The sequence below is a fragment of the Dasypus novemcinctus genome, chromosome 11, assembly GCF_030445035.2.
Source record: "Dasypus novemcinctus isolate mDasNov1 chromosome 11, mDasNov1.1.hap2, whole genome shotgun sequence".
Taxonomy (NCBI): domain Eukaryota; kingdom Metazoa; phylum Chordata; class Mammalia; order Cingulata; family Dasypodidae; genus Dasypus; species Dasypus novemcinctus.
This window is the reverse complement of record NC_080683.1, coordinates 124,922,598-124,943,783: the sequence shown is the minus strand read 5'-3', so window position 1 is coordinate 124,943,783 and position 21,186 is coordinate 124,922,598. Positions and strand designations below refer to the sequence as shown.

The window sequence follows — 21,186 nt, the reverse complement described above, 5'->3', positions numbered from 1 at the left end:
GATAGGAAGGAGAACAATATCCGCAGAGAAGAGTTACATTATTTTTCTGAAAATTACATGTGGTTGGATTATAGTATCTTAAGGATTTGTTTATAAATACCTCTACCCTCCAATTACCTTAAGTCAGTACTTTTTCAGACATCTTAATGGCCACTAATTGGCACCATTTAACATCAATAAGAGGAAAATTATTTGTCTAAATGGAAAGTTAACTCATAGTTGGTTTTTCAATATAGTTTAAAACATTGTAAATATATTTGGTTGGTATTCCAAAAAGGAGCTTTGTCAGCCTTCTTTATATGACAGTCATATTAACCCTAAGTCAGCTTCTTTTTCTTTAAAAAGAATACAGCTGTGTTTTTACAGTGACTAGTTTAAGAAACAGGGATGCAGGCGGCCTTGGGCACCACGGCGGGGGCCTCCTGACGCTCTGAGCACGTTTTGCTTCGCAGGTGAGTTTGCCTCGGCCGCGGACCTGTACAGAGAAGTGCTGCGCTCGTCGGAGGAGCACAAGGGGAAACTCAAGACGGATTCGCTGCAGGTGAGTCGGGACCCCCGCCTCAAGGGCGTGGGCAGCGGGAGCTGTCCTGGAAAGTTCTGAGTAGTCGGGAGGTGAAGGGCAGCAGGTGGGCTGGGGCGAGCTCTCTGGGGAATGCTTGGCTCAACCCGCGTGCACGTGGGCATGCTCGAGGACTTCGGGTTTGGGGTCCTTCCTGCCAGGCCATCTGCCCAGGACCTCGTCACGGGCTGGCAAGAGAATCTGTACCGACATCAGGAGAATCACGCTGGGGGCGGGGAGGGTCTGCTTGATCACTTTTGTGTTCGAGCCTCCACGTACTTCCACGGTTTTTACCAAAAAGAAAAGAAAAAATGTTATGCTTAGAAATGGAATTAAGTAAAATGAAACATCAGCAGTGACCATCTAATTTGCCTCAAGGGTCACGAGTCAGGACACGTGTCTCTTGACCCGCTGGGCACTGCTAGCTGACCCTCCAAGCTCCTCAGCCAGACAGGGCGTGCACCCCTTTCTTGGCCTTGGCACTGGGGCCGGCATCCCTGGGAGGCTCCCGCATACCACTGAGCTTGTGGGCTCCTGGGAACAGGTGCCCAGGGGCACGCAGGGGCAGGCAGGAGGAGGTGCCGAGCTCACCACTCCCGAGCAGGGAGTGGCGGGTGTGGGTGTGGGTGTGGGTGTGGGTGCAGCCAGCCTGGGCCCCGCGCTGCACGTCAGCTCTGAGGGGCCAGCTGGCTGAGGAGCAGACGGGAGGGCAAGGGAGGAGACCCAGTGGCAGGCACCTGCCCGACGTCCTGTGTCCCCCGGAGCTCAGTGCGTATTCCCCGGCTGAGGACGCCCCCCCCCCCCCCCCCCCCCCCGCGGCAGCCCTCAGCTTCACGCTGCAGTCCCATTTGTCCCGTTTCCACCCGGCTGTAATGGCTTCGCTTGGTCCACACAGAGGCACGCAGAGTGGGAGCAGCATGCCAGGAGCACGCCAGGTCCGCAGCCGGCCTTCCCAGGACTGTGCCGTCAGTTCAGGAGCGCGCGTGCCAGCACAAGCGGGGGCCTTGCCTGGAATGCTGCTTCCGTCTTTTGCACTTAGTTTTGGGGGCGTGTGGCGTTGGGCCCCTAACCTGGAGGTTGGCTGGGGCGTGCTGAGAGCAGGCGTCCTGGGTGCCTGCCATGCTCACACCCTTCATGCTTGCAGAGACTCCATGCCACGCACAACCTGGTGGAGCTGCTGGCAGCCAAGCACCCGGGAATCCCGCCCACCTTGCGAGATGGCAAGCTTGAGGAAGAGGTGAGGCCCCTCTCTTCGTTTTGCCTTGAAAGGCTTATTTTTTCCAGACTTTATGCCCCACATGGTTGATACTCTCCAGTGCACGCAGCATCTGGGTTGAGCGGCCTGCTTCCTGCCACCCCCTGACCCCCACACCACCTACCATCCCAGTGGTCTGCCTGATGTAGCCGCCAGCTCAGAATGCTGATAAATAAGAAATGAAAGAAAGAAGACTTGTATTGGGCAGATGTGCAAAAGATGTAGTTTAGAAGAAGAAAAGCTTGTGCTTTCTCCACCTTACCACATTTTACCTAAGGCAGTAAATGACCTCAAGTTTTCAGTTGTATCTCTCATGTCCTCTCAGAGAAGTTACCTCTATAGTAAGTGTGCTGCTTTTTGGAGAGAGTTATAATTTACAATATTTCACTGTAAATTGTTAGTAGCTTATTATAGTTTTCTCCAGCCTTTTTTAAAATTGTTATAAATTTTTTAATTTTTTTTTAGGAGGTACTGGGTATTGAACCCGGGACCTCATATATAGGAAGCAGGCGCTCAACCACTGAGTTACGCCCACTCCCCTCTCCAGCCTTTTTAAAGATCAAAGATTGAGGACAGTGTTTAAGGCAAAAGAATAGATAGGTTTAAAATGTATTGAATCTGTAAGTGCGGTTTGCCTTTGAGTCAACAAGATTAAAAGTGAGTTTGTATTTGTAAGCACAATCCCATGTATACTTCTTGATGTTGGAAGGAACTCCCAGGGGTTAGAATTTGCACGTGAAATTTCTCGCCTTGCACAGGCATCTGCTCCCATTGTTTAAATGCCTCCGATGATGGATACTTACCTGGAGGCAGGCCAGGCGGTCCATGGACTGCTCTGGTGGCCAGGTCCTCGTGGGCAGGGGCTCTGGTAGGATTCATTCTGAGGTCTGGCCGAGCAGGAAGGCTGGTACTAATAAAATTTCCTGATATTTCTACTGCTTGTGAATTATGTGCTCATCATTATCTTAAAAAGGGAAAAGAGGAAATATTTTCAGTTCCCTGTGTTGCTGCACATTCTCAAGTGTTTTTAAACAGATAATTTCTTGACATGTACCAACTAAAACTGATGAGAAAATTCTGAAAAGTGTCCTTTATTGTATATATTTTTTCAGTTAAGAAACTCATTAGATAGAAATTTGGGGAGCACACTTTGGGGACTTCTTAAATTTTGTGACCTAATGGTAAATCTTGTTCTCTTCCACACCTGCCTGACCTTTGTGTTCTCTACCAGTGTACCTGTAACTTTAGCAATATAAAAACATGTTTAAATAATACATGCCAGGGCATTACACTCTCAGCCTGCGTGAAGGTGTCTCTTTTTCCCACGCAGGCCCAGCAGTTGCGAGAACATTACATGAGCAAGTGCAACGCGGAGGTGGCTGAGGCCCGGCAGGCGCTGCAGCCCGTGCAGCAGGCCGCGCGTGAGCTCCAGAGGAAGGTGCGTGGTCGGGCGCTGCGGCCGCGCATGGCTTCTATTCCAGTTTGGAGTTGAACTTGAACTCTCTTACTCACCCAGGAGGTCTTAGCCAGATCAAAGGTGAAGGCTCCATAATCCTTTGGACCTTAGATGCATCTGTTTCCAAAATCTTTTTTTTAACACATTGGAACATTAGAACTACAGATAGTTTTTCTTATGGAGTGCACACCATTTGTCATTTCTAAAATTTCTCTTTTATGAATTTAGTAGCAAATATAAGGAGGTAGCTATTCAAATATACTTCCACTTTAAAAATTTTTTTAGTCATTTGCTCCACATTTTATTCTTCCTAATTCAGTAGTTATTTAGCATTTTGGGGGTGGACTCTTGTTAGTCACAGTAGATGATGCATCAGATGGAATCCAGGGGCTTTCCTTAGCCGCAGAAGAGGCCTGAGCTCTCTGAATAGAGAGTGATGACACTGCACTTGGCAAAGCATTTTTCAGCCCCGCTTTGCTCTCCAGGTGCTTACAGGGCAGCTTTTGTTACGGATGCAGGAGAGTGTTTTGTCTTCACTCTGCTTGAGTCCTTGGGGGGCAGGTTTCCTGCTCCCCCCAATCCCAGGGCAGGAAGAGTAAGTACTAGAGAAACACATGAGGTGACCGGCTGATGTCTTTTCCTACAGATTTATGCTAATTCTCCTTGGTGGCTGAATGTGATCCACAGAGCAATAGAATTTGCTATTGAAGAGGAGCTTGTCCAGCGAGTCCGGAATGAAATAACCAGCAACTACAAGCAGCAAACCAGCAGGCTGTCTATGTCAGAGAAGTAAGGAGACCATGCAAAGTAGAAGAGCTACTCGGTGCTTGACCCGAGTATTCAGATTATTTGGTAGGAAGAGGTGCAATTAAATATGAGAATGGACTGTGGTTATGAGTGTCTGAGTTTTACATAATGTTAAGAGCACATTTCAAGCAAAAATAATAGTTCTCAGCCTAAAAGAGAAACCTTTTCTCCTACATACTCGCCACTGTAACATCCTCTCTTCTTGGTGCTTCTCTAGAATCTGTTCTTAAGTGTTACTTGGCATCCGGATGCCCAGCACTGTGGCTGTCTTTGTATCTTGACCGGGTGTCACCAGGGGCTGTGCTTGGAGCTTTGTCCTTAGTGGAAGGCACTGGGCCCCAAGGTGAGGCTCCTGAGGGCACAGACAGATACCTGCCCTCCACACCTGTCCTTCCACCAGCACCCCTCATCCTGCTGGATTCTTCTGGGGCGTAGTGGATGTGTGGCTCATTTCTGTTGAGGTGTGAGTGGTAAGTAATTCCTCTCCAAGAACAGATGTCGTCTTAAGCGTGCTGGGCCCAAAGGAATGAACGCATGTGGCTATTGGTTCAAGGTGGGGTCAGAGAGGCCCTCGCCTCTCCTTCAGTCCCAGCGTCCGGCTGCGTTCAGGGAGAAGGTCGGCATAAGAATGCATGAAGTCCCTGAAGTGGTTCAGTTTGCCTTTGAACAGCTTTTCCAAATACCTGCTCTACCACTAACGAGGTGCGCCGCATCCCCCTGCGTCCTCGTCCTCCTCTACGGAGGAGGCTCCTCGCGTGCGTTGAGCTGCATGCTGTGCTCATGAGCGCAGCCCCTTTTGCTGTTGAGCCCACGATCCCCCTTCCAGGATGAGCTGTCGTGTAGCCCTGATACCTTCCATGCAGCGGGGAAGCCATGCCCAGGGCGTTCTGCCAGCACTGTGGAGTTAGCTGAGCAAGTACTATAGCCCCTTTGAAGTTGTCTTTGTTAAATCTTACAAGATGCACATCCCCGTATTAGAACATAATCCTTTATTGTATTGAGGTCTAAGGACTAAAGCATAAAACTCACTACTCATTAAACGTTATTTCCAAAAGCATTAGAGGGAAGCAGTGTAGTCAAGTGACTGAGCACCTGCTTCCCATGTACGAGGCCCCGGGTTCGTTCGCTGGTGCTTCCTAAAAACAAACAAAATGAAGACACCACCTCTCATTGGGGAGCAGATGTAGCTCAACGGTTGAGTACCTGCTTCCTATGTACAAGGTCCTGGGTTCAATCCTAAAAAACCAAGAGGAAAAACAGACATAGAAAATAGCAAAACACACAGCATATTTCAAAATGTGTGAGGGCAAACAAATGGAATGCTGTATGTAAGTTAAGTTTTCTTTATATTACCTCAGATGTTTTTGACTTTGTCTATGTTTTTGAATGGTGTTTGTGCCTCAGAAGCCAAATGACTCGTGTCCATCTGTTAATGCTTGTTGGAAAGCCTGTGGCTTCGTGACTTAGAGCCCAGCTTCCTGAGTCCAGATGTCTGCCTTCCGGTCCCCACCTCTTTGTAGCTCTGAGACCTCTGTAATTCTAGTTCCCCTCTTTGTGCCTTGGTTTCTTCATCTGTAAAGCCACTGTTGTGTTAAATAATTAATATTTGCAAAGTGTTTACTAGAATAGTGTCTACTGTTTAGTATGGTATGTAAGACTTACCTGCTGAATAACATAAATTAGCAGAGAGAATTTTTCCAAAGCCACTTCTTCCCCTTGCCCAAAAGCTAAGTTTTGAAGACCAATTAAAATTTGTTAGAAATTAAAAAAACAAAAAACAAAAACTTGGTTTCTTTCATAATTAATATTAGTACTTGACCCAATTTTGTTTAGGCGTCTTGATGCAAATTAGAAATTATTGACTGGGCAGCAGTTCCATGCCTGTTACGTAAGTTAAAAAAGGATGTGACCGTGGCATAATCCCTGGAGTCTGAAAATTAGTTTTATGAGAAGACAAGAGTCATGTACAATTTGGGAAATACATACGTATGGAAGTTGAGGATAGGCTGCTAAAATTAATGATATATTGTCGGTAAACTTGAATGCTAGGAAGGGCGTACGGACTAGTGTTGGGAAGCACTGAGGAAGGCTGCAGGAGACGCCCTGCTCGGAGGAGGGGTGCCGTCGTGGAAAGGGGTGGATTTGCTCTTAGCTTAAGAAGGACACAGATCCTCTTTGCACTTCCGTTTTCTAATTTCTCACCATTCTAGGCTTTTTCTTTCATAAACCCATCCACACGCATACCTACACTTTTTTCTGAGCCCCTTTCATTCACAGTGCAGCAAATGTGGTTAATGCCATTGTGTTGTTTAACTCTCAACTGCCACGTGATAACGTTTTAAATTTAGATAAATTGCCTTAACTCATTAGCCTTCCTCTGAATTGGCCCAGCGAGGAGCTCTTGAGATGGCGCAGGAGCACCTGGCCACGGCCCTGGCCACAGCACATGCTGAGCAGGGAGTACCGCCGCTCCTCCCCGTGACAAGGAACAGGACTCTTGGCTATCTTTCCTCTTTCTCCCTCATTTTCCATCTCTGTTTCATCCTGCGGTCGTGTCTCTGTTAGAGTGAGGCTTTCAGAGGGGACAGCTCTAGTCGGTCAACCTAGAAAGGAAGAACAGGGCCCCATGGTCTTGAGCAGGTGTCTGAGGGGGCGTGGATGGCCGTGAGGCGCCTGCTGCCCCTCGGCCGGGACAGGACTGCCCGTGGACGCAGCGCTCCTGCACCTCAGCTCTGCGTGGCTGCCAGTCGCGTCACCCCGAGGAGGGGCCGCCCGAGCTTGCGCAGTCGCCGTGGCACTGTCTGCGGCCGTCGTCTTTACGTGGGGATGCTGACCTCTCCTCTCCTTCTTGTTGTGTCCGGTGCCGGTGCTGGATGCAGGTTCCGTGACTGCAGGGGTCTTCAGTTCTTACTCACAACCCAGATGGAAGAGCTGTATAAATTCCAGAAACTGGTGAGAGAGGCCGTCAGGAACCTGGAGGGACCCCCATCGCGCGACGTGATTGAGTCTGCCACTGTGTGCCACCTCCGACCAGCCAGACTGCCCCTCAACTGGTAGGTGGGGTGGAGCGCCTGCAGCGAGATCCCCCAGAGCTTCCGGGGGATGGCGTCTCGCCAGAGCTGCATCTCCTCTGAGGGGAGCAGCAATACCCGCTGATCTCATGTAGTTCAGGCGGAAGTGAGAGAGAGGCTTTATTAACCCAACTGGGAAAGAAAGAACTCTGAGGGGCCACGGGCTGAAAAACGTACCAGTTCTTTTCTGAAATGGCATGTTGTAAAGAAAAAGGAACAATGTGTTAAGGCTTCCTTAGAAATTACCCAGTTGTTGGTTATGGTTGTGAGCCTTTCTTTGTTGATCTCTTTCCTTCCAGCTGCGTCTTCTGTAAAGCTGACGAATTGTTCACTGAGTATGAATCGAAGCTCTTTTCTCACACGTAAGTTCTCTCATTATTTCCCATCAGGAAAACGTAACATTTTACGAGCCTAGCTTTTTTGATCATGAGACTGTGCTTTCCTCACAGTGCCCTTGTGTTTTTTTCTCACTAAACCAGTCGAGGAAACTTTTGGCATTTGCTCATTTAACATGCTCATGTTCTCCTGTGCAAAAGCCACCCCTAAATGTTCTGTCATGTCCTATTCTGTAGTGGATTGAGGGCAGCCAGGGGAGCAGCAGGGGTGCAGCAGGGGCGCGGGCTGTGCGGGTGCTGTGGGCGGCCACCCGCTGAGCCTCCCTGGGCTGGTGTGACTGAAATGCAGCGGCACGTGGGGTCGTTCGTCAGAGTGCTTGGTGAGGCACGAGTCCCGAGAGATGGCAGCTCATGGGATTAGCACCTGTCCCCTCGTGAGGGGGAGCAGCTGGTGAGCACGTCTAGCCCCTGCGTCAGCAGAATTACTCCGGTTTTACCAACGTGGAAGTTGAGGAGAAGCTGCGTTCTGGTGGCCCCGAAGAAGGAAGGGCTCGCCAGCGTCCTCAGCTCCTCCTGCAGCTCCTGCTTGGCCATTGGCAGTGCGGCTTGCGCTTGCATTGTTTTAATTCTCCGTGTGAGAGCCTAGCCACTCTGTGTCCTGCCAGCAAGTGGGAGGTGCCCCCGCACTTCCAGAGCTGCTGGGGGCCCCCCGCCTTGCAAGGCGACCCGGGAGATGGGAGGCCGGGCCTGCTGGTGCAGGGGCCATGGCCCAGCCTGGCAGGCGGCATGCCATGGCGCTCCCTCCTGCCGCGGTACTCCCGCCTGCCGCGCCCCGACGTGGCTGCTCCGTCTGCCCTCAGGGTCACAGGCCAGACGGCAATATTCGAGGAGATGATAGAAGACGAGGAAGGGCTGGTGGACGACCGGGTGCCCACTACCAGCCGGGGCCTGTGGGCCACCAGCGAGACGGAGCGCTCGCTCAAGGCCGTGCTGGCCTTCGCCAGGTCTCACAGGTTCGATGCCCAGTTCATTGAGGAAGGAAGTGTTTCGATGGACCTTTTTGAGGTGTGGAAGAAGGAATATAAGGTACGGTATTTTAAAACTTCCTCCCAATATGAAAAGCTTTCTTACAGTAACCTTACTTGGTACTTCCCTTTTTCTCTCCAATTTTTTGTCTGTTCCTTTGTTTGGGTTTTTTTTTTGCTCTCAGGAGGTACCAGATTTGAACCCAGGACCTCATACATGGGAAGCAAGCACTCAACTACTTGAGCTACATCTGCTTCCCAAAGAGAGTTGGTTTTGGTTTTGGTTTGTTTGTTTTAGGGGGTACCTGGAATTGAAGTTGGGACCTTATATGTGAGAAATAGGTACTTAATCACTTGAGCTACATCCACTCCCCTCTCCAGTTTTTTAAAATCTGCTTTAAGGACTTGGAGTGTCATAACTCTTTCCTTAAAATGTAATTATTGTAATGAAGAATTATAAATACCACAATACACATAAATGAAGAAATTCTATTTATTAAGTTTTTATAAGATGAAACTTAAATATAACTTGTTATTTAGCTGGAAAAGTATTATATTTTATCCTTAGCAAATCTTACAACACTACTCTGTGGGAACAGAGTGGAGTCTTACTTTGCTTTTTGTTTTGCTTTTATTTTGATGTGAAGATTAGGAACAATTTAAATACTTTTTAACCTATAAGCCTGGAAACCATTGCAATGGGTAAAGCACAAGTAGGCCTTTCATATTTATGCTTTAATAATTCCACTGTATTATAATATTTGTACTTGAGATTCCAGAATTCATTAATTTTGAATTATTGAATTGATCTTTATATTTTAATTTGTCATCCGTTACCCTACTTTGCAGGTTAGATTGGTGGGAAAAAGAAGTGCTTTCTTTTATTTATAGTTATAATTCCATTTGATGTCTTTTCTTAATCTAGAGTTCTTGCTTTTTAAAGCAGGATAAACGTTTTAAAGCAGGATAAACTACTGCCTGTAGTGTAAGCGCATGCCTTGGTGAATTGGCAGTGAGACCCTCCTGGTCCGCAGTGGCTTTCTCTCGCTCCTCAGTGCTCTGCATCGAGGTGCCTGGACGTGGAGTCCCAGCAAGCCCTGCAGGGAGGCGGCCCAGTGCGGGGCTCGCGGCTCTGTCAGGGGAGCCCCAGAGCTGTGTGTTTCTTCTCCACGGCTTCGCAGGCCAAACCCCTACAGCAGTGCTGTCGAGTGAATCAGCGACCATAACAGACGCCCACGTGGGGGGCTCAGAAATGTGTCCAGGGAGAAGGCGTGCCAGAAAACACTCCGATCGATAGGATTTCTGCAGTTCCAGAAACACACATACTGGCTCCCAGGGGCGCACACGTGGCCTCCCTGCTCTGTGCAGTCCGCTGCTAGGGGCTGAGGGGGAGCGTGTGGAAGGGGGGCACGTCCAGAAGGGGCTGCAGGTCTCGGGACAGCTCCCTTCTATCTCCTCATTGCGGGGTGGGCAGGGGCTGCTACTTCTATTATAAAATAGGAATCTCGTTACCAAATAGACATATTGCTTTGAATTTGTGAAATGCTTTATAATAGAAGTATTTTTTATAAAGACAGCAGAAATTGTAATAGGCCAATACTGGTCTAGCATGGTCCTTGGTCCTCGGCCCTCGGCAGGGCGCTTACCGTCACACATTCTCGGTGGCCCTGGAAGGTGCCTGAGCCCCCAGGCCTCACGGGGCCCTCAGGTTTCTAACCGCACGCCTGCCTCCCGGGCTCTTCTCTGTCGCCACAGCTGCTGCACGAGTACTGGATGGTGCTTCGCAACCGCGTGTCCGCTGTGGACGAGCTGGCCATGGCCACGGAGCGCCTGCGGCTGCGCCACCCCAAGGAGCCCAGGCCCAGCCCTCCCGGCCCCCACATCATCGAGCCGCACGAGGTAGCCCTGCAGGGGGGCGGGGGCCCTGCTGGCCCTGGGGCCTGTGCAGTCCCTGCAGCCCCCTGGGGAGCACCTGCTCCACGTACCCTGGCACATTGGGTTGTTTTAGGCGTCTCCTGCCTGCCAAAACCATTAGGTGACCGTCAGGTTTTCAGTGTGTGTCCTGAGACCTCAGCGCCTTACTTGAGAACGCCCAGAGCCGCCTTGCCAGCTGCCTGCCTTTTCTAGTGATGAACCGCTAGGAACAGTTTGTCCTCAGTAAACCCTTCCTTGTACCTCAGGATTGAAAGATATCCTACCTTTCCATTCCACTTTAAATTATTTCCTGTATAGTTTACTTTCGATCCTTTATGTGTGTTTAATGTTTTAAATATCTCTTTCTATAAAACCAGGAGACTATAACTTAATAAACCTAGAGCAGGGGTTAAATAGGAGGCGCTTGTGTCACAGGGAAGCTCACTGAGGTCGGTGTTTTGGAGGTTAAGTGGCGCAGTGTGCAAGGGTTCCTGTCCCTGGGCAGGGCTGGGAGGGAGGAGCAACCTCACCCGGATTCCACTAAATCACTCTAGCCAAGCACCAAGTCATTTAATTTCTTTACCCCATGGATCTAGAACTGAAAAAATGCTACAAAAATGGAATTTAGGTTAATTCTTACCAGACTTCAAGTGTATAGGGAAGCTTCCTATTTAAAAGAACCCTGCTCTGAATTCTGTCTTCTATAAGCTAAAAATTTCCTTTTGAAATATATTATATGGAATCCAATTTGCAAATAGGAATTTTCATGGATAAATGGGTTTTCTTAAGACAGGACATTTATCTTTTTGAGGAAGGATTTAGCATGTTTAATAGAATTTAACCATCTTTCTGAGAGAGAATAAAGAATCTTTTATTTTATTTTGTTTTAGGTGGAACAAAACCGCATTAAACTCCTAAATGATAAAGCTGTTGCGACATCGCAGCTTCAGAAAAAACTTGGGCAGCTTCTTTACCTAACTAACTTGGAGAAGGTATTGTATTAAAAAATACTGCTTTCCCCTGCTTGTGCTTTCAAAAGCTTGTTTGTGATCCTTTCCATTGAATCTTAGTCCCAGGATTAATGATACTGTTTTTCTTGCTAATCCTTTTCTTGGCTGTGTTAGAGGAGTCAGACCATTAGCTCTGGCTACAATAGCTATAGAGATCACAAAAGAAGATTAGGTTTTTAGAAAATATAAGACACAGGTGATCTACAAGGCAGGGACTATCAGAAAGGGGTAATGTGAACTGAGACTAGCAATAGTACAGCGCCCCCTGGGTGCTAAGACATTCATTCATGCATAGGTAATTTAAAATTTGTTATTGGAGCCTATAAAATTTGTTTGGAAAGCTGCTGATTCAGAAGACACCGAATTGAAGAGAGACATCAATTACTTAATATAATTCACAACACAGTCTGTGTTCCTATTGTGAGCAAAGTATTACATTGGGCATTGATGAGTTGATGGGTTATTGATGTGTGTAATTCCATTTTATTGCAAGAACTGATAGTTATCATGACAATATGCGATAGTAAGTTTTTGGTAGGGCAGATGAAGGAAAGCAGTAGACTGTGCTTGACCCCTAAAACTGATACAAAGTTGGTTTATTACAATATTCAATCATTTAATCCCAGTAATCACAAATTGAAAAGTTTGACCTTTGCACTAGGTAAAACGGCATCACCGTAGGACAATAGACTTTAGGTCCAGAGAGCTCAAGCTTGGATAGTGACTCTGCCGTTTTCTTGATATGTGACTTCATGTAAGTTAATCACCTCTCTTTGCCCATATGTAAGCACTATCCTGTACGACTATCTTGAGAATTATATGATTAATACATGTAAGTTGCTAGAGTCAGTCCAGATGGACTGAGCGCTTTCTAGACATTTGCTACTGTTAATAAAATTATTATTATTACCGTGACTACTCTACAGACAACTACTGCAGTTATTCTGGCAGGAGAAAAAGAAGGGGAAGGACTTTAAACATCAGTCTCGTGCAGAATGCCAGCATTAGGAACATAATATTTGGGGGGAAAAGTCTCAGCATTCCTGGACATGAATTTTTAGAATATAAGATTTCTTTATTTTAAATATTTTAGTCAAAATTAAGAGACATTTGGTTATCTATTAATTGTAAGGCATAAATTGACATCCTTTTTATGTTGACTTAAAAAAAAAACCTGAAAATTCCAAGGCTATAACCATCCACCAAGGAAAACCCAGTGTGGCTAATAATACAAGAAAAGGCATGTAATCTAAAAATGAAAGAAAATAAAGTGAGATAGGTAACATTTTCTCCCAATATATAGGCAAAAGACTTTTTAGATGGTCGCGCACCACAGTGGTTAGCAGGCTGTGAATGGGCATCTTCTGTGCATTACTGGTTGGAATATAAATTGGTATAGCCTTTCCTGAAATCAGTCTGGCAATATGTATCAACAATTCTCTATTTTATGTATTTTGACTCAATAATTCTTGCAAGTTATTCCTAAGTAAATACAAATTTGGGCAGTGAGTTAGGTATAAGGACATTTATGGCAGTGTTATTTGTAATAATAATAAACTAGAGAAACTGAAATGTCTACTAAAAGTAGAATGGTTATATAAATCGTGACTTCTTACAAAGAGAGTATGATAAACATATTTAAAATGGCGTTTTCCGTGTATAAATGACATGAGAAATGGTCATGTTGTGAAGTTGAGAGAATAAATGAATTAAAATTATAAATGGAATATAATCCCAATTATGTGAGATTTGTATACTCAAATAAATGTAAGATAATGAAAACAAAACAGATAAATAATTATTCTGTCAGTCATCAGGTATTTATTGTGGTCCTGCTGTGTGCATGCATCATACTAAGAGTTTGAGATATAAACAGATTTGGTCTCTCAGCTGAAGGATCTTACAGTATTTTGAAGTGGACAGATCAGAGGCAGTAGATCAAGTAGTGATTTAAAAGTAAGATGATTCAACCAAGCTTAGCCAATTAAATGTAAACTAATGACTGAGCTCATGCATTCAAGAATGCCAGAGAAATTTAAGGATGGACAGGTTATATTGTTGACCAGCCTTTTTTATTGTCAGTTTCCAAGAAGCTGATTAATTTCCATTGAGATTCCAGAGCATCCAGAAGAAATGGTCTGCCCAGTGCCAGGTGTCCCTGAGGCTCCTGGGGAGCCAGTCTAGCGCTTGCTGGAGGTCTCTGCTCCCGGCAGGAGCAGCAGGTACTGGCAGGCCATCACTGCCACCGCAGCAGCTGGGCCAAAGAGCTGTGCGAAGAGGCCGATGCTTCATGACAGTGGACCCTTGTGGAAGCAGAAGGAAGGTGCCCTTGGGGAGCAAGGTGGTTGTCTTGCCTGAGAGCACTTGCTGTGTCAACTTGGGATGAGAATTAGCTTGTCATAGGCATGGAGACTCTCATAGGGGAAAGAGAAATCAGAATTTTGATGGGACGTGAGCTGGTGTTGCATTTTGGAATCTAGCGGAGCTTCCAATGACAGCCACTTTTCTCGTTTGCAGAGTGATGGGTGGCATGGCTGCGGGGGCCTGGACTGCAGATGCAGAGGAGGCAGCTCCCACGGGAGCAAGGGGCCTGCAGCTAACACGGCACAGGTTCTCCTTGAGACGTGGAAACCATAGGTGGACTGGTTTTGAACTCAAGCTGCAGCCAGGTCCCAAACCAGCATGTTTTTTTTGGATTGAGGTGATCAGCCTCTTGCCTCTTAACCTGACTAACTCCCAGGTTAAGGGTAAAATAGCTTTCCCTCTGTCTCTGCAGCCTGTTTATACATGGCGTCTGTATCTGGCATACAGTAAGAAACTACAAGCAGTGCCAAAGGCAGGAAAATGTGACCAGTAATTAAAGAAGAAAATGGTCGAGAGAAGCAGACCTACAGAGAATCTCGATTGCAAGCCTAGCAGAAAAGGGCTTGAAAGTAATTACAGTTAATATGTTAAAGAGAGGAAAAGGTAGACAGCATAGGCAAAATGAATTGGAATCTATAAAATAGACTTAAATGGATATTTAGAACTGCAGAATACAGCGTCTGAAATAAGAATTCATAGAATAGAGACCAGAAACAGAAAAAGACAGGATTATTGAAACTTAATTACAGTTCAGTAGAAAATAATCCAATTTGAAGACACATAGGAAGAAAAACAAAGAACAGACTAGAGTGAAAGAGATGTGGGCCACAGTCATGCAATCGAACATGCCGTCTAAGTCCCGGGGAGAATGAGGTGGAGTGGGGCAGGGCATCTTGAGAAGGGATGGCCGAGGATTTTCCAAGACTGAAGAAGGACGAGACGCTCAGAACCCCAAGCATAATTGACAAAATCACCCAGATATAGCGCAGTCAAAACTCTGAAAACCAAAATTAATTTTTAAAATTTTAAAGCAGCTAGATTTGGGAGAAAAAAGGACATAAAACTTTCAAAGCATCAAACCTGGTAATTTACCATATAGAGAAGCTATGGAAATCATGTTATCATGGAATAGCATTATTAAAATTTAGAATGAAAAAGCCTAGCAAGCTAGAATTCTGTAACTAAAGACATGTCTTTTTTAAAAAAAAAATGAAATAAGGGTGTTTTTAGACAGACAAACTGAAATCATTCATCACCAGTAGATTCAATAGAAGAAATGTTGAAAGAAGTTCTTTGGACCGAAGGAAAACTTTCCTGATTGATGGGTGGAGCTACAGGAAGCAATGGAAAGCAAGGGGAAGCCTCAAGGAGTCGGTTAGCGTCAAAGGTACCACCTGCTTAGGGCAGCAGAGCTCATGTGTGGGATGTGCGGCCTCCCTGGAGCTGGCCTTGGAGGCCACAGTGGCTCAGGGTCAGCAGGTTAGACTGTGGAAGTGCTCCTCTGCACTGCAGAGAGTAGCCATAGCAAACCAGGGGCAGAATTGTAACTCGGGATAAGGTGTGATGGTGAGGCTTGTGTCAGCTCAGCAGGTCATGGTGTCCAGTTTGCTCAAGCAAGCACTAGGCTAATTGTTAACACAGGGCATTTCATGGACTTTAATCATAGTGAGTTGATGGCATGGGTGGCTCGTTACATCTACAGTCTCCTGAGGAGATTGCTGTCAGCAATGAGAGACGTCTCATCCACTCAGTTGAAGGCCTTAAAAAGGGAAGTGATTTCAGCATCAGAGAGAGGATCCCCGTCTCTACTTGAGACAGCCAGCATCTCCTGGGGACTGAACAAGGGCCTTCCTCGAGCCCCTGGCTTGCAGCCTGCCCTGCGAACCTGGACTTGTGCATTCCCCACGGTCATGTGAGAGAATGCTATAAAATCTTATACTATTTACAGAGTCTTCCTATTGGTTCTCTTTGCCTAAAGAACCCTGACTAATACATGTAATGACGAAGATTAATGCAAGGACATACCGCTCAACGGAGGAGGTAAGTTTGAAAAAAAATCCTTAAACCAAAAGGAGGCAGGACAGGAGGAATAACGGAGCAAAGAGCTGGTGGGGCAGGCAAAAACCCGACAAGAACTCTGCTCCATCTGTTAAATCTAAGTGCAAAAGCAGTAAACGCCGTGATGTTTGCAGGAGTCACACTTTGACGATAATGAAATAAAAGAATGGAAATTAGTACATAATGGAAGTTAAAGTTAAAGGTGAAAATGATATGCCATCAAAGCACCTTCCAAAGAATGCTGGCGTGGCACTATACCAAAGTGGTCTCTGAGGAAAGAAGGGTTACTAGAGAAAAGGATTTTAGCATTTCCTATTGTAAAAAGTTTAGGTCAATAAATGGCATAATTTTAAATTTCTATATATGTAGTCACACAGCTTCAAAATATATAAAGCAAAATCTGATTGAAATAAAAGAGAAATAGTCAAATTTATACCCTTATTTGGAGATTTTTTAATATATTTCTGTCAGTAACTGAAAGAATAAACACACAGAAATCAGTCAGGGTATATCAAATTTGAACACCATAAGCTAACACAAACTAGCCAATACAGACTTATCCAACAACTGCAGATTACACACTTTTTAGTGTATGTGGAATATTTACCAAACAAGACTGATGCTGGTTCAGATAGCAACTCTTAAATTTCAGAAGATACAGATTTTACAGGGATATGTTTTCTGACTAACAAGAAAGTAATTCAATAATAAAATGATAACTAAATAAATCCCCAACTGTTTGGAAATCAACCCTACACTTCTGAATAACCTGTGCATGAAACAAGACGTCAAAATGGAAAGTAGAAAACATTAACCGAGCAAAAATGAAAATATGTGACAATATGCAAATAAAGCATGCTTAGAGGAAAGTTTATAACTTTAAATCAGGGATCTACAAACTACCATGCATAGGACAAATCTAGTCCGCCGCCTGTTTTTGTGAATAAAGTTTTATTGGAACATAGCCATGTTCATTCATTTGCATATCATCTTTGGCTGCTGTCTTGCTACAGATGCAGCGTTGAGTAGTTGTGACGAGACCATATGGTCCCTAATGCCTAAAATATATGCCATCTGTCTATGGACAAAACCTGCCATCCCTGGTTAAAAGGCATGTATTAGGAGAGAAGAGATACTGTACATTTTGGGATTATTTACAGAAATGCCACAGCAGTTCCCTCCTTGCATCCATGCTGTTAGACGCTCTTCCCCACACTAGTGCTGGCTTGTCATTGTATTAGTCAGCCACAGGGGTGCTGATTCCAAGTACCAGAAATGGGTTGGTTTTTATAAAGGATGTTTGTTTGGGGCAGGAGCTTACAGACACCAGGCCATAAAGCATAAGTTACTTCCCTCACCAAGGTCTGTTTGGAGCAAGATGGCTGCCGACGTCTGCGAGGGCTCAGGCTTTCTGGGTTCCTATATTCCTGGGGTTACTTTTCTCTGGGTTCAAGGTTTCCTTCTCCTTGGGGCTGGCTTCTCTTTCCTCTGTGTGCTGACTTCCCAGGGCTCCAGCTTAAGTCTTCAGCATCAAACTCTAACATCAGAAACCCCCAACTCTGTTCTTCGCCATGCCTTTTATCTGTGAGTCCCCACCCACCAAGGGTTGGGGACTCAACACCCTAATCGTAACTTAGTCATACCCAGGTACAGATCAGATTACAAGTGTAATCCAATATCTATTTTTGGAATTCATAACCATATTAAACTGCTACAGTCATAGAACGTGCTTTGGGCCCGTGCCGAGGCAGGGCCTGCGTATTGGGGTGCACCCGTTGTGCTGCTCCTGGGATCTGAGACCTCAGGAAGAAGCTCGGCTTCAGGCTCTGGAGGCTCGGCCAGCCTGCCCCAGACCAGCCCGCCAGCAAGGGGTGGCGTGCCCCAGGCTGCCAAGCCAGCCGGTCCAGAGCTGCGCTGCCAGCCTGCAGCATGCTGAGGAGTCATCAGTGCTTATTTTATCAGTACTTACATGGCAGAGTTACTGGAAGCAGAAATCAGTTAACAAATGGGAAGATCATTTTGTTCGCTCAGCTTAAAATGCCCGCATACTTATATTTTAGTTAATGCAATTGTTTTGAACCCTTAGAGTGGCTAAATCCATGCATAATTTAGTTTTTCTTTTTAAATTACTTATAAGAGTCAAAAGGATAATATAAACTGATTTTTTGGAAAAATTTTAACTATTTGGTTTGTGAAACCACAAACTTAAAAACATTAGTGTTCTCCACTAATGTCTCAGTGTTCTTCACTAAAGCCTGCCCATTTGGTGACTTTCTTGTTTTTTCATTATCTGTAAATAGTTTGAAGGAGATTTTGAAAAGCTATTACACTTTGGTATAATTCCCAGGCATAAATAGGTCTTAAATTAATAACACTTCTACTTGCTAGTTAGTTGTTTTGACTTAACGAGGTGAGCAAAAGCATACTGAAAGTAGGCCAGTAGTAAGTTCCTTTATACAGAGCAGCTCTGCCCCTTCCCTTGTCTCTACTCCCACGTAGTCAGGACGCAGATGTACCTGCAGAAGAACTACAGGCTCTATTTTAAAATTCCAAATTATATATTTGAAAAGAGCATATTTTTGAAGCAAAATTCAGCCTTATAATGAAATTTGGAGAATTTCACTAAGTTGTGTCATATTTTGCTTTTAATTTTGCCTCCCACTATGGGCATACCTTGCTTAATTGTGCTTAGCTTTATTGCACTGTGCAGATACTGCATTGTTTACAAACTGTAACTGTAACTGTTTACAAATTGTAACTGTTGAGTAAGTCTGTGGGTGCCATTTTTCTAACAGCACATGCTCACTTTGTGTCTTTGTGTCACATTTTGGTACTTCTCACAAAGTTTCAAATTTTTTCATTCTGTCTGTTGTGGCAAGTTGTCTCTTTGATGTTATATTGTAATTGTTTTGGGGCACCACAAACCACACCTATATAGTATGATGAACTTAATAAATAAATGTGGCTTATTTTCTCACTGCTCCATCAACCAGCTGTTCCCCCACTTTTCTATCCTTGGCCTCCCTGTTCCCTAAGACATAGCAATACTGAAACTAGGGCAATAAATAACCCTACAGTGGCCTCTGAGTGTTCAAATAAAAGGAAGAGTCATACATCTCTCACTTTAAATCAAAAGCTAGAAGTGATTAAACTCAGTGTGACTATTTGAGATTATATTTGTGATCAAAAAGAGAAAGATTGTATTGGTAAACTAATCCAATAAAAGATTATATTGGATTCAGTTCAGGGGCACTTGATTAAATCACCTGTTAAGATTAGGGCTTTGATTCGGCTATGTCAGTAAGATGTCACTCAGCTTGAGTCCCCACCCCCTTGGTGGGCTGATATAGACAGACACTCAAGAAGGCACACAGGAAGAGAGAGAGCTCTGTCATGTTTGGTCCTGGGAATTTGGAGAGAGATGGTCCATTTGCCTCATAGTTTGCAGCTGACCTTGGAAGAGCCAGAGCAGCTGAGCAGCTGAGAAGGCCCTGAAAGAAAGAAGCCCTGTGCCAGAGTCTGATATGGTAAGCCCTGAGAGAGAAGCCCTACGCCAGCCTACAGCTGACATAGGGAAGAAGCTGGACCTGTAGAGCCTCAAGAGGAAAAGGAAGCCCCAGAAAGAGAGGCCAAGCAGGGATCAGCGACCACCCTGCTCCAACATGTGGCAACAGACTCTGGTGAGAAAGCAGCCTGGAGCTGGACTCCTCAGGGCCTTGTGACTGTAAGCTTCTACCCCAAATCAATACCCTTCATAAAAGCCAACAGATTCCTGGTACTTTGCATCAGCGCCCTTTGACAGGCTGATACACCTAATGAGGAAGGTACGTCGAGCTGAGATAGGCCAGAAGCTAGCTAGGCCTCTTATACCAGACAGCCAAGTTGTGAATGCAAAGAAGAAGTTCTTAAGGAAAATTAGAAGTGCTACTCCAGTGACTACCTGAAAGATAAGAAAGCAAAACAACCTTATGGAGAACGTTTTGTGTGGTCTGGACAGAAGATCAAACCAGTCACCACATTCCCTTAAGCCAAAGTCTAATCCAGAACAAGGCCCTAACTCTTTTCAGTTTTATGAAGGCTGAAAGAGGTGAGGAAGCTGCAGAAGAAGAGTTTGAAGCTAGCAGAGGTTGGTTCATGAGGTTGAAAAAAGAAGCCATCTCCATAGCATACAAGTAGAAGGTGAAGGAGCAAGTGCTGATGTGGAAGCCACAGCACATCAGCCAGAAGATTTAGTTAAGATGATTCATGAACATGGCTACACTCAGCAATAGATTTTCAGTGTGGACAAGACAGCCTTCTATTGGAAGAAGATGCCATGTAGGGCATCTTCATGGCTGAGAAAGCAATGACAGGGAAGTCAGCGCCTGGCTTCAGTGCTTCGGAGGACGGGCTGGCTCTTGTTAGGGGCTAATGCTGCAGGTGACTTTAAGTTGAAACCAGGGCTCACTTAGCATTCTGAGAACCCTGGGGCCTTTAAGAATGATGCTGAATCTCTGCTTGTGTGCTGTAAATGGAACAAGAAAGCCTGGATGACAGAACGTCTATTTACAACATGGTTTACTGAATAGTTTCAGCCCACTCTTCAGACCTATTGCTCAGAAAAAAATATTCCTTTCAAAATGTGACTGCTCATTGACAGTGCACCTGGGCACCCAAGAGCTCTGACAGGGATGTACAACGAGATGAGTGCTGTTTTCAGACTTGCTAAACAACTTCCATCTCAGTCCACAGAGCAGAGAGTCGCTTCAACTTTCAAGTCTTAGTATTTTAGAATTATTTTTTGTAAGGCTACAGCTGCCATAGATAGGGACTCCTCTGGTGGATCTGGGCAGAGCAAATTGAAAACCTTCTGGAAAGGATTCCGCATTCTAGATACCATGGAGAATGTTCATGATTCATCGGAGGAGGTCAAAATGTCAGCATTCACAGGAGTTTGGAAGGAGGTATCCCAGCCCTCACGGATGACTCTGAGCGGTTCAGGACTTCAGTGGAGGAAGTAACTGCACACGTGGTGGAGACCAGGAGGACTGGGATTTGAAGGGGATCCTGACATTGTGACTGATTTGCTGCAATCACATGATAACACTGTAATGGGGGAGGAGTTGCTTCTTATGGATGATCAAGTTAGTATATTAGAATAGTACATAAACTCAGCTGATAAAGCAGTGGCAGGGTTTAAGAGACTTGATTCCAATTTTGAACTAAGTTCTTCTGTGGGTAAACTGCTATCAAACAGCGTTGCATGCTACAGAGAAATCTTTCATGAAAGGAAGAGTCAGTCGATGCAGCAGACTTCACAGTTGTCCTATTTTAAAGAGTGGCCACAGCCACC

The 21,186-nt window shown here is 45.4% G+C and overlaps 1 protein-coding gene across 3 annotated transcripts in view; it reads left to right on the top strand.

Annotated features, from left to right (window-relative positions):
• Positions 1–21,186, top strand: part of SHPRH (SNF2 histone linker PHD RING helicase) — an 82,608-nt gene that overhangs the window by 42,479 nt on the left and 18,943 nt on the right. For all 3 annotated transcript variants that reach the window (XM_004455749.3, XM_071218697.1, XM_058307601.2), the window contains 9 exons: positions 453–541; positions 1,704–1,796; positions 3,145–3,252; positions 3,917–4,059; positions 6,957–7,130; positions 7,448–7,510; positions 8,344–8,569; positions 10,264–10,407; positions 11,313–11,414. In XM_004455749.3, coding sequence (XP_004455806.2) covers positions 453–541; positions 1,704–1,796; positions 3,145–3,252; positions 3,917–4,059; positions 6,957–7,130; positions 7,448–7,510; positions 8,344–8,569; positions 10,264–10,407; positions 11,313–11,414 — 1,142 coding nt within the window. The remainder of the gene's footprint in view (positions 1–452; positions 542–1,703; positions 1,797–3,144; positions 3,253–3,916; positions 4,060–6,956; positions 7,131–7,447; positions 7,511–8,343; positions 8,570–10,263; positions 10,408–11,312; positions 11,415–21,186) is intronic.